Genomic DNA, 12,408 nt, shown 5'->3' with positions numbered 1-12,408 from the left:
ATGTGCAGACTACGTTCGCATGCTGACGATATTTCTGGCATGTTACTTAGGATAAAGTGTTTTATACTCAGACCGGCTGGTCCGCTCTGTTTCTCATTCCCCGTTACGCGCTGTTTACCGGTGCTGGCCCGCGCTGCTGGCCGCCCGTCTTCCACTCTGCTGCGCGGGGGGTTATTCTCTTCGTAAAAGACCGATGATGTCGCTCTTTTCTTCCCCTAATGTGTGCGTATGTACTGTGTGGGCTCGCGCTGCCGGCCCCACTGTTTTGCACTGATATATACTTATAGACCGGCGGCGCCGCTCTATTTTATACACTGAGTGAAGTGCTTTGTACTGTGTTGGCCCGTCTCTCCGACCGGCCACCTGTTCCAGCAGAATGTTTTCCCCGGTCTCCCTGGGTTTCAAGTGCTGGATGCTCGGCGCGCACGGCGTTGACAATGGGTTCCCGTAGCGTAAGCAACTTACGCAATACGAGAGAACCTCTCGTAAGAGAACGTACTCGGTTACCTAATGTAATCTCGGTTCTCTCTAGAAGAGGGAACGAGTATTGCGTAACCTGCCGTGTCGCGCCACGAGCTTTTGCGCTTCAGACTACGAAAACCAGATATTCAGCCTGTGAGCCTTCGTTATATACACTCTGGCCACACCCATCTTGACGGTTAGAAGGGTGTGGAGGGCGCGAAGCGCCCTCATTGGAGGCCACGTTTCACGAGGCTCACTGATAGGCTTAAGCAGTTGCTGCCGAGCAGCCAATGAGCACGCTTATACAGCCTGCCTTGGTCTGCCGGCTGCCGCACTGCGTTGACAATGAATACAAAATTAAGGATAATTTTTGGCTTCAGATCTCGAAGAAAGAAGACTTTCCCGTAGCGTAAGCAACTTACGCAATACTCGTTTCCTCTTCTAGAGAGAACCGAGGTTACATTAGGTAACCGAGTACGTTTTAATGGACGACGGCGAGGCGTGAACCGTCCGACGCGCATACTTTAATGTGTTTTAGAGTAAAAATCGTGAGGGTTTTTATTTATTAAGTCGAGCGCACTATTTAATATCTCCCGTATACAGGCGTTGCCAAGCAACGTGGCCACAGCGACCCGACCGCAGCAGTTGATCAGTGAGTTTGAGCCAGCGCAATCATTTAGAACTGTCATCAGGCAAATTGATGGGACGCCTTTCCTAGGTGTACATTATCACTTTTTAATGGACACCCTGCAGCCAATCAGAATCGAGTATTCACCCAGACCATGGTATAATAAATAATAAAGCTTTTCAGAGACAAAGGAGTTCAAGGAAAGCTAAGTTAAGTTAAGTTATCTCACCAGGAAAAAGAATCAGATGTGTACTTTAATGGATGATGATGACAATGTGGAGATGATTAAGAGCAAGCTGGTACCAGATTTCAAACAGTTTCTTAGAGAGTTTTGTGACATAAATGCTTCTGTCAAAGAGTTGCTAATTCAACTAGAGTCTGAGGAAGAAGTTAATAAGGATCAACTGGATTGGTTCGAACCTAAGGTAGAGGCTTTCATTACATTTACAAATGAAGTGGATTTGTGGATTGACAAGGCTCTGCAACGTAAAAAGGAGGCAGTGAAGGTTAGTGAAGAAGTTGGCCCTGGAGACAGTATATCTGTAACATCTTCTAGGAGCTCCCGTAGGTTTAAAGCAGATGATGCACGCTCTGTTACTTCAACAGTTTCCTCTGCACGACTAAAGGCAGAGCTGGAGAAAGCTGTTGAAGTAACAGAGCGTGCATCATCTGCTTTAAACCTACGGTAGCTCCTATAAGATGTTATATACTGTCTCCAGGGTCAACTTCTTCTAGGAGCTCCCGTAGGTTTAAAGCAGATGATGCACGCTCTGTTACTTCAACAACCATGTTGCTAGCATGATTTCATACATCGCTAGCATGCTTCTACATAGATAGAGGGTGAACGTATGTTAAATACACAGTAGGAGCTAATGTTTGGAAGTTTTGAACCCCTCAATCACAGTCTGTGGGACGGAATCGTGACGTTTTTAATTAAAGTTTTTAAAAGTAGGCTAGGCCTATCTGTGCACCGTGCAACACTATTTTGGATAGTAGATATTTGCCTGGTCAACATTCCTGAATGCGAGACCTGAGCACACCCTGTCAACAAACACGTCTTTATAGACCTTATTCACAGCAGCGCAATCTTTGATTTTTAATGTGAATGATAGCGAGACTGTGAGGGACAAACATCTCTTCAGTCAGTGGGTTGTACTTTTATTCGTAGAAACACTGCAAAAATATATTTCAAAGAGATTTCAGTAGACAAGAAAAAAAACTCCAGACAACATGAGCGGTGGAAACAAACATCAAACATCAAAATGTCATTTATTAACATGTATTCGTGTCAAAATGCCATCGAAACATCTTTTCCTATTCTATTTCGCCTGGAAACACACAATGGACCCACACACAATCGTGGAAACACTCTAGATTTACTTATCAGTAAGGGTCTAAACATTTCATCGATTGTTATTAAGGATGTAGCACTGTCTGATCATTTCTGTATTTTCTTTGATATATTGATCTCTCCTGCCACTGAAGTTAGATCTGTGTCTGTCAAGAAGAGATGCTTAAATGAGAACACTAGTGTACTATTTATGAAGGCTATATCATTAACACCAAGCATTTCTGCAGACTCTGTTGATTTTCTCCTTGATTCCTTTAACTCAAAAGTTAAAACTGTAATTGATGATATTGCTCCTGTGAAAGTCAGGAAGAAGAGTGGCAGACAAAAAGCACCTTGGAGAAACTCAACAGCAGTGCAAAATATTAAAAGACAATGCAGAAAAGCAGAACGAATATGGCGGAAGACAAAACTTGTAGTCCATTATAACATCTACAAAGACAGCCTACATGCTTTTAATATGGAACTAGGCAAAGCTAGACAGACTTTCTTCTCAAATATTATAAACAGTAATTTAAACAACACACGCACTCTTTTTGCTACTGTAGAGAGACTGACAAACCCCCCAAACCAGATTCCCAGTGAAATGCTCTCAGACAACAAGTGCAGTGAGTTTGCTTCTTTCTTCTCTGAGAAAATCAATAATATCAGAAAGGTGATCAGCACATCCTTGAGTTGCACTGGGGTCAGACAGATCATCAAACCACCTGAGAAAGTTGTTACTATGTCTGACTTCAAAGAAATTGATGGCACAATTTTGGAAGAAACCGTACAGCACCTTAAAACATCAACCTGTGCTCTTGACACTCTTCCCACATCATTTTTCAAAAGTGTGTTAAACAGTTTAGAAGCAGATCTTCTAGAAGTGGTAAATGCTTCACTTCTCTCTGGGAGTTTTCCAAACTCCCTGAAAACTGCAGTTGTCAAGCCCCTCCTGAAAAAGAACAATCTGGATAAGACCGTATTAAGCAACTATAGGCCGATCTCAAATCTTCCTTTCATAGGCAAGATCATTGAAAAAGTTGTCTTCAATCAGCTGAACAAATTGTTATGCGCGAATGGATACTTTGACAATTTTCAATCTGGTTTCCGACCACATCACAGCACAGAGACAGTGCTCATAAAGATAATAAACGATATTCGCTTAAATACTGATTCAGATTCAAATTATCAGTGCTCGTACTACTCGACCTCAGTGCTGCATTTGACACTGTCGATCATAACATACTTCTTGACAGGCTGGAAAACTGGGTGGGGCTTTCTGGGATAGTCCTAAAATGGTTCAGGTCATACTTAGATGGGAGAGGTTATTATGTGAGTATAGGAGACCATAAGTCTGAGTGGACATCCATGACATGCGGAGTCCCTCAAGGCTCAATTCTTGCGCCACTCCTGTTCAACCTGTATATGCTCCCAATGAGCCAAATAATGAGAAAGAACCAAATTGCTTACCACAGCTATGCAGACGACACACAGATCTACTTAGCCCTATCGCCTAACGATTACAGCCCCATTGACTCCCTGTGCCAATGCATTGACGAAGTCAACAGTTGGATGTGTCAAAACTTTCTTCAGTTAAACAAAGACAAAACTGAAGTTATTGCATTTGGAAACAAAGATGAAGTTCTCAAGGTGAACGCATACCTTCACTCTAGGGGTCAAACAACTAAAAATCAAGTCAGGAATCTTGGTGTGACACTAGAGTCAGACCTTAGTTTCAGTAGTCATGTCAAAGCAATAACTAAATCAGCATACTATCATCTAAAAAATATTGCAAGAATTAGATACTTTGTTTCCAGACAAGACTTAGAGAAACTTGTTCATGCTTTCATCACCAGCAGGGTGGATTATTGTAATGGACTCCTCACTGGCCTTCCCAAAAAGACCATAAGACAGTTGCAGCTCATACAGAACGCTGCCGCCAGGATTCTGAGCAGGACCAGAAAATATGAACATATCACACCAGTCCTCAGGTCTTTACACTGGCTCCCAGTTAAATTTAGGATTGATTTTAAAGTATTATTACTGGTATATAAATCATTCAATGGCCTAGGACCTCAATACATTGCAGATATGCTCACTGAATATAAACCCAACAGATCACTCAGATCACTAGGATCATATCAGCTAGAAATACCAAGGGTTCACTCTAAGCATGGTGAGTCCGCTTTTAGCTATTATGCCAGCCGCAGCTGGAACCAGCTTCCAGAGGAGATCAGACGTGCTCCTACAGTAGTCACATTCAAATCCAGACTCAAAACACATCTGTTTAGCTATGCATTTAATGAATGAGCACTGTGCCAATGTTCGTCCGACTGTTTGTACTGTACTGTATTTTATTTTTATTTTTCTAAACTGTTTTAATTATTCTTATTTCTTTTTATTATTTTAATTTCTTCTATGTAAAGCACTGTGAATTGCCACTGTGTATGAAATGTGCTATATAAATAAACTTGCCTTGCCTTGCCTTGGAAACGCTTCCAACACGCTTGCGTGTCGCGTGAAAAATAGGCATCGGTTCTATTTCTAGCATGCACGCGTTTTCCGCGCGTCTCGAGCTGCGCCACGTCACGCAGGCAGTGTGCTAGCTCTAACCTGGGAGCTGAAATAATAACGGACACGCCACGCAGCCAGTGTGTCGCCGGCCTTACAAATCTGGAACGCGGTCATTCTTAAAAGTATCGATAGGCTACTAATAAATTTAGGAATCGTGACGTTTTTAATTTCCGAGAAAAGCGATACTTTTGAAGTAGGCTAGGCCTATCTGTGCACCGTGCAACACTATTTTGGATAGTAGATATTTGCCTGGTCAACATTCCTGAATGCGAGACCTGAGCACACCCTGTCAACAAACACGTCTTTATAGACCTTATTCACAGCAGCGCAATCTTTGATTTTTAATGTGAATGATAGCGAGACTGTGAGGGACAAACATCTCTTCAGTCAGTGGGTTGTACTTTTATTCGTAGAAACACTGCAAAAAATATCTTTCAAAGAGATTTCAGTAGACTCCAGACAACATGAGCGGTGGAAAATTGTAAAGGGTTCAATACGGTTATCCGGACCACACGTGACCGTTATCCGAATAACCGTACCCAATGTTTTCTTAAAAAAGCAGAAAGTTTTCTGTGAAGGGTAGGCTATGTTTAGGGGTAGGGTTAGTGTTGCGCATATGTTAAAAAAAAAATCAGAAATAGGTGTGGTCCGGATAACCGTAAGTGATGTAGCTGCTAGGAGATTTATAGCCTGCCCTACAGCTTTTTGTAGCATTGAAAACACGGTATATGTCTATCATGGCGCTGCTCTGAATAAGGTCTATCAAAAACAAACAGCCGCATGTTTTTCTACAAACTAATTTATTATTAGTTTGTAGAAAACAATTTGATTTTAAAAAAAAATTATGAATTTATTAAACATTGCTGTATAGCCAGGTATAGTATAGGACTTTGGCAGTTACTAACGTAACCTCGGTTCTCTCTAGAGAGGGAACGAGTGTTGCGTAAGTTTAGCTTACGCTACGGGAATACTGAAGCAAAAAATTATCCTTTAATTTTCAGAATGTAAAACGCATTTGCTGCAGCAGGCAGACCTACGCGAGACAGCTCGCACGCCTATTGGCTGCTCTGCGGCAACTGCTGCAACCTATCAGTGCGTCTTGGCATGACTCAATGGGAAGCCTCCCCGCTGTAGTCATAGCCCGCCAAAAAGGGGTGCGGCTAGCCTATAAAACCCCCTCGCACAGGTTGCACAAGTGATTTCATAACATACATAATTGTTCATACAGAACAGAAAAGCAGAATCCTGGGGAATTTAAAAACTGACTTCAAGGTGATCTTACTAAAAAGGGTAGAATTTTTGAAATCTGAACTGCCTTGTAGCATGACTTCTTTTAACATCCTATGGTCTATGGTTTTCAACTAAAACACTGTGCCTTACTATATTATGACACAGGTTCAGATAACAGCTTTTAGCTGACATTGAATGAGAGAGACTGAGGCATTCAGGGCTGGTACACTGCTGGTCTCATAAACTTCTAAAATCAAACTTTATCTACCATCTTTAACTCTATCCCAGCGTAAGGCATCTTTGCCAGAATTTACATGTATTTTCAAACAACCATATTTTACATTTGTCTTTTGCCCACATCAGGGAATTTAGACATTACATTACAAATTTCCACCCAGATTTTGTCTCTGGCCGTTTCAGCACAGCACTCACCAGATTCAGATAAACAAATTGTTTCAGCCAATCACAAGCTTATCTTTTGAAAGCAAAACATCAGCTCCTAGTTCTTTCATGGTCAACATTCCTCCACCTTCAAGACACTAACAAGCTGTTTGTTCAATCAGATGCCTTTCTACACATTTTACATTTAGCAACTGTTAATCCAGTAATACTGCTTCTGCTTATTTGATCAATTCACTTATAAAAAATATTATTATAGATCTTTCCTTCAAAAGGATTCCCTTAAGACTTCAATCTTTTGACCTTGTTTTTATCTCTTATTCTTTCTTAGACGAAAACTTTGATATTGTCATTTAAACACTGATCTACTTTCAAACCCACATTAATACCAGAAATTTCTGTTACTTTCACATTTTCTCACCTTCTGAGTGGCCATTTACAATTATGGGCTAAATGGCCCTGCTGACCACAATTAAAACACTCTCTGTCATCGGGTGGGTTCATGTGCCAGGGTAGTAAAGTTTTCACATATGGAAAGATCCTGCTGTGATACATTCCTATTGAGTCTGGGGTAAGGGAGTTTGTGATTGAATCATAAAAAGCCCTCTGAGCTTGTTTGTCTGTGTGTGTGTGTGCTGACAAAACAGATTACAGTATTCCTTTGTGTAAACCGGAAACAAAACACAGGAATGACACGAGGCGTAGTCCATATTTTCTCTCTCTCTTTCTTCACCCCTCTTACCCTCCCTCTTGTTCTACTCAGGGTACAAAAACAGGGAATCACCCAGAAGGGAAAGCATTATCTTTTTGGGATTTGGTGCAAGAATATTTGCAGAGAGAAACTGATCCGTGAGCTGGACGCTGTCAGGTAATTCATTCTTCAACTCTGAAATGTATTTAAATACTGTGTTTTTGGATTGAGGCTCCATAATACTTAGAAAAATAGCATCATAATATCATCTTCAAAATTTCGAGATGGGTCTGCGGACTGCAAGAGGGGTGTAAAAGGAAGTGGGCTTAACTTGAAGTTGTCCAAATCACAAAGAACCAGACAGTATCAAATTGTATTTCTAATAGATTAGAATATTACAAGTACAATGATACTGTTTGATGATTATGTGTTCTCGGTGATCTTGTTAACCTACAGGGGGATCTTTGCTGATTGTTGTTACTATCACATTTTGGAACTTTTTATGATGTGGTGTTAATTATGTACTTTCAATGAGCTTAATTGTTTACAGATGGAGCTCTGTTGATTGGTCATGTGTTTATTTTAAAAGAGATGAATTTTAACATTTGTATATTCCTGATTAAGGTCGTGTATGATAGTGTGCGGGAGCTCTTTATCTACTGATACAACCTACTTAATTGGTCTTGTTATCCTACGCACCTATACAGGTATGTGCACTGGCTGAATTAATATCAATTTTATTCTTATCTTTCACATCTACTGCAGTCAGATTCACCCGTGTTCACTCTGAAGGAATCACTCATATGACCTGTGCACTTGTAATGACACATCAAGGATGTTAAGAGGCTAAGAGGCTAAAAGAAAAATAATCTTGTTTCTGTTTGAATTAATATATTTTTTTACCCAATTAGCTGATAATTTTGCTTTTTTTTAAAAGCAAAATCTCACTTAATTTAGATTTATTTTTTTTGTCCAGAAAACAAGACATAATATCGTATGGCATTTTACTACTTTAGTAAATGCATCTTATTTTTTGATTGGACTGGAAACAAGACAAAAATACTTAGTAAGAAAAGCATTTTTTGCTGTGTAACATTTCTCTTTGGTGACTTTAAATGAAACGTTGACATATCAGATTTACGCAAACACCAACTGCACTGTCCCACAGCAGAGCTTGTTTCTGTGAGCAGGAGATGGAGTTTCAGCAGGAGCTGTTACGAGTTCAGGATTCTCTCACTGCCGATGAGCTGCAGGACATGGTGTTCCTGTGCTCAGATCTCATCGCTGCCAAAGACCTCAGCACTGTGAGCTCAGGCACACAACTCTTCCTTCTTCTGGAGAGCCGTGACCTGCTGTCGTCGGAGGATCCATCGCTGCTTCTGGAGCTGCTCAGGATCATGAAACGCAACAGCCTGATCCGCAATCTGCACTTTGATGCTTTCATTCAAACCGACTTCACAACATTTCGTCAGCGTATCTCCCCGTACAGGTGAGGATGCATGTGGCTGTTTGTTTTTGATAGACCTTATTCAGAGCAGCGCCATGATAGACGTGTTTTCAATGCTACAAAAAGCTATAGGCTATAAATCTCCTAGCAGCTACATCACTTACGGTTATCCGGACCACACCTATTTCTGATTTTTTTAAACATAAGCGCAACACTAACCCTACCCGTAAACCTACCCTTCACAGAAAACTTTCTGCTTTTTTAATAAAACATTGGGTACGGTTATTCGGATAACGTTCACAACTGCGGTCACGCCATCTGTGCTCTGAGAAGCGCGGTCGTGCCATCTACAATTAAAAACATATTGCGCGTCTACACTCAATGTGTATGCGCTTGGTGTCGGCAGACTTTAAAAAAAATATTAATAATAAAATCAAACTGTTTTCTACAAACTCCACCAGATTCTTGTTCTACATCTCACAGACTACCACTGTGGTGATTCTCATGTTGTTTTACGGTTTTATTATTTAATAATTAACTGCCAGTAATATACTGTATACCTGGCATATAGGCATATTTAATAAATTCATAAAAAATGCAAATCAAATTGTTTTCTACAAACTCCACCAGATTCTTGTTCTACATCTCACAGACTACAACTGTGGTGATTGTCATGTTGTTTATGAATTTATTAAATATTGCTGTATAGTCAGGTATACAGTATAGGACTTTGACAGTTAATTATTAAATAAAACAGTAAAACAACATGACAATCACCACAGTCGTAGTCTGTGAGATGTAGAACAAGAATCTGGTGGAGTTTGCAGAAAACAATTTGATTTAAAAAATGTATGAATTTATTAAATATTGCTGTATAGTCAGGTATACAGTATAGGACTTTGACAGTTAATTATTAAATAAAACAGTAAAACAACATGAAAATCACCACAGTGGTAGTCTGTGAGATGTAGAACAAGAATCTGGTGGAGTTTGCAGAAAACAATTTGATTTTATTATGAATATTTTTTTAAAAGTCTGCCGACACCAAGCGCATATACATTGAGCTTACCACGCAACCTCGTGTAGACGCGCAATATGTTTTTAACATAGACTGTTAAAAATGCACGGACCGGTGCACAGATAGGCCTAGCCTACTTCAAAAGTATCGCTTTTCTCGGAAATTAAAAACGTCACGATTCTTAAATGTATTAGTAGCCTATCGATACTTTTAAGAATGACCGCGTTCCAGATTTGTAAGGCCGGCGACACACTGGCTGTGTGACGTGGCGCAGCTCGAGACGCGCGGAAAACGCGTGCATGCTAGAAGCACGCTCTCTTACTTCAACAGCTTTCTCCAGCTCTTCATTTGTAAATGTAATGAAAGCCTCTACCTTAGGTTCGAACCAATCCAGTTGATCCTTATTAACTTCTTCCTCAGACTCTAGTTGAATTAGCAACTCTTTGACAGAAGCATTTATGTCACAAAACTCTCTAAGAAACTGTTTGAAATCTGGTACCAGCTTGCTCTTAATCATCTCCACATTGTCATCATCATCCATTAAAGTACACATCTGATTCTTTTTCCTGGTGAGATAACTTAACTTAGCTTTCCTTGAACTCCTTTGTCTTTGAAAAGCATCCTCCAAAGCCTTTAAAGTTGGTCTCACCTGTCGTTTCTTCACCCTGCTAGCAGCTTCATTGTCCTCCTCCATTGTCCTCCTTTGTATGCTCCAAACAAGCAAAATTTATATTCCAACTGTTGGCCGACTAGTACCAGGTTTTTTCCACTTGTTCACTTCCACTTGCCAGAAGACATCAATCCAAAATAATCCACATGTGAAGACTTGATGAAGTTGGTTTTTCTACTGATGTAAAGTCCATAATTTGGTGATTATCTGTGTTAGTAAAGTCTCTACAAGGCGTCATGTTCCTTAACAAAAAACTGATTTATTCTCGTTTCCAAACAGAACAGAAACAAACAAAGACACGGTAGAAAAACCATGTGCTTCCACAGCTGATCACACCGGAAGTAATGCCCCTAGTGGCTTCTTCCATAGATATCATATATAAACGATAGATTTTTTTTTTTTTTTTTTTCACTTTTTTTAAAGAATTTATTTGTTGACAATGTCTCGTGCGCGCTGCTGGCCAATGGAGGTCGACGTCCGCACGTGGCGGCCATCATGCCACAGGCAGCTCGCTCACATGGTCACAAAAGTGACCGTAAAAAAAGTTTCATTTCTAAGGCTATAAAAATGTTACTAAATGATCTATCAATGCATTTCCAGCAGATATTGAAATAATAAAGGGTCTCAATGAAATATGTGCAGTGTCGCATGTTTACTGTAAATTGTCACATGACCAGAGCTGTTTATTTCCTGTTTGCGCCAAGAGAAGAGGATGGCAGCAAGAAAGCTCCCAAAGAATATGTTAGTAAAGTATGATAACATAAAGATAGGACATAGATTTTTGGTACACATCATGTTTAAGGTGTCTAGTATTGATATATGCATTTGCAATTACTCAACTTTTTTTAATGTGGTCATAGCACTCACAAACATGTCAACGGCAACAATAGTGACCGGTAGTATAACCCAGGGGTTCCCAAACTTTTCCATGCCAAGGCCCCCCAAATACCACTAGGTTCTGGCCAAGGCCCCCCGTATTGAACCCATCGACAATACTACGGCATATGTAGAAATAAATAAATAAAACATCTAGGATGCACCGATTACAATTTTCAAGGCAGATTCCGATTTTTCATTGAGTTTGACCTGCCGATACAGATTTTAGCCGATTCTGATTTCATTTTTTCTAACCACTTTACAGCACACACAAATATTTATTTATATATATATATATATATATATATATATATATATATATATATATATATATATATATATAGTATATAATAAAACACCACTTTTACCCAAACTGATTAATAAAAACAAGTTTAAATGGATACATTCTCTATAAATATTTTTGTCTTCATTTTCTTTTCTGACATAGCCTACTCCAGTTCTTGTTAAAACACACTATACATGCAAATTATGTGCATTTTTTTGTGTGAAATCATATTTATTTTGTCCATCAAAAGTGTGCTTTCACTTTAACTGAGCGTGAGCAGCGCTACAAAAATAGACTCGGCGTCGAAACCCTCCGCTTCACTGCTGCTCATGCGACGCTCCTGCTTGACGCTCACGCGCTGCTCCAGCTCGCGGTGTGAATGCGCTCACTGAACATGCACGCCGAAAAAAATTCGCGCTGCTCACGTGCCGCTCGCGATCTGAAACGGCCGTAATTCACAAGGTTTCCTACATGTGCGTTCTGTGTGCATGTGTGATGCTGATGTTGCGCGATGTTATTCATGCGGCGCCCGTGCATTTGAATCGGCATATGTCAGACTGAAAATCACGTGAAAATCGGCCAATTCTTGTCACTAGCCGATCAATCAGATATCAGATAGGCTATGCAACAAATTATTATAATGTTTTTTCATAACAATACTCATATTAGCAAATATTTATTTTTTAACTTTTTTTAACTTTTTTTTTTCAACTTGCTGCGGCCCCCCTGGCGGCCCCCACTTGTATAACCCATTGTATCTACATGCTAATACACATAGGCTGACTGTTCTACCTTAC

At 40.0% G+C, this 12,408-nt stretch overlaps 1 protein-coding gene and 1 long non-coding RNA gene across 8 annotated transcripts in view; one reads left to right on the top strand and one right to left on the bottom strand.

Moving 5' to 3' along the window:
* LOC311072890 overlaps positions 1–10,827 on the bottom strand; it is a 47,769-nt gene extending 36,942 nt beyond the window's left edge. For 2 of the 4 annotated variants that reach the window (XR_014604068.1, XR_014604069.1), the window contains exon 1: positions 10,429–10,827. This is a non-coding gene — a long non-coding RNA (uncharacterized lncRNA). The remainder of the gene's footprint in view (positions 1–10,428) is intronic. The other 2 variants (XR_014604070.1, XR_014604071.1) reach the window with 1 other exon arrangement.
* The window catches only part of LOC311072881 (caspase-8-like), a 33,480-nt gene continuing 28,418 nt past the window's right edge, over positions 7,347–12,408 (top strand). The window contains exons 1-3 of one of the 4 annotated variants that reach the window (XM_084098232.1): positions 7,347–7,491; positions 7,939–8,021; positions 8,505–8,803. In XM_084098232.1, the coding sequence (XP_083954358.1) occupies positions 8,508–8,803 (296 nt within the window). In that variant the 5' untranslated portion in view covers positions 7,347–7,491; positions 7,939–8,021; positions 8,505–8,507. Of the gene's footprint in view, positions 7,492–7,938; positions 8,022–8,482; positions 8,804–12,408 lie in introns of those variants that run through there. The other 3 variants (XM_084098230.1, XM_084098229.1, XM_084098231.1) reach the window with 3 other exon arrangements.

Source organism: Abramis brama (genome assembly GCF_963993115.1).
Source record: "Abramis brama genome assembly, chromosome: 22".
In the NCBI taxonomy this organism is placed as follows: Eukaryota; Metazoa; Chordata; class Actinopteri; order Cypriniformes; family Leuciscidae; genus Abramis; species Abramis brama.
This window is presented reverse-complemented; position numbering and strand designations above follow the sequence as displayed.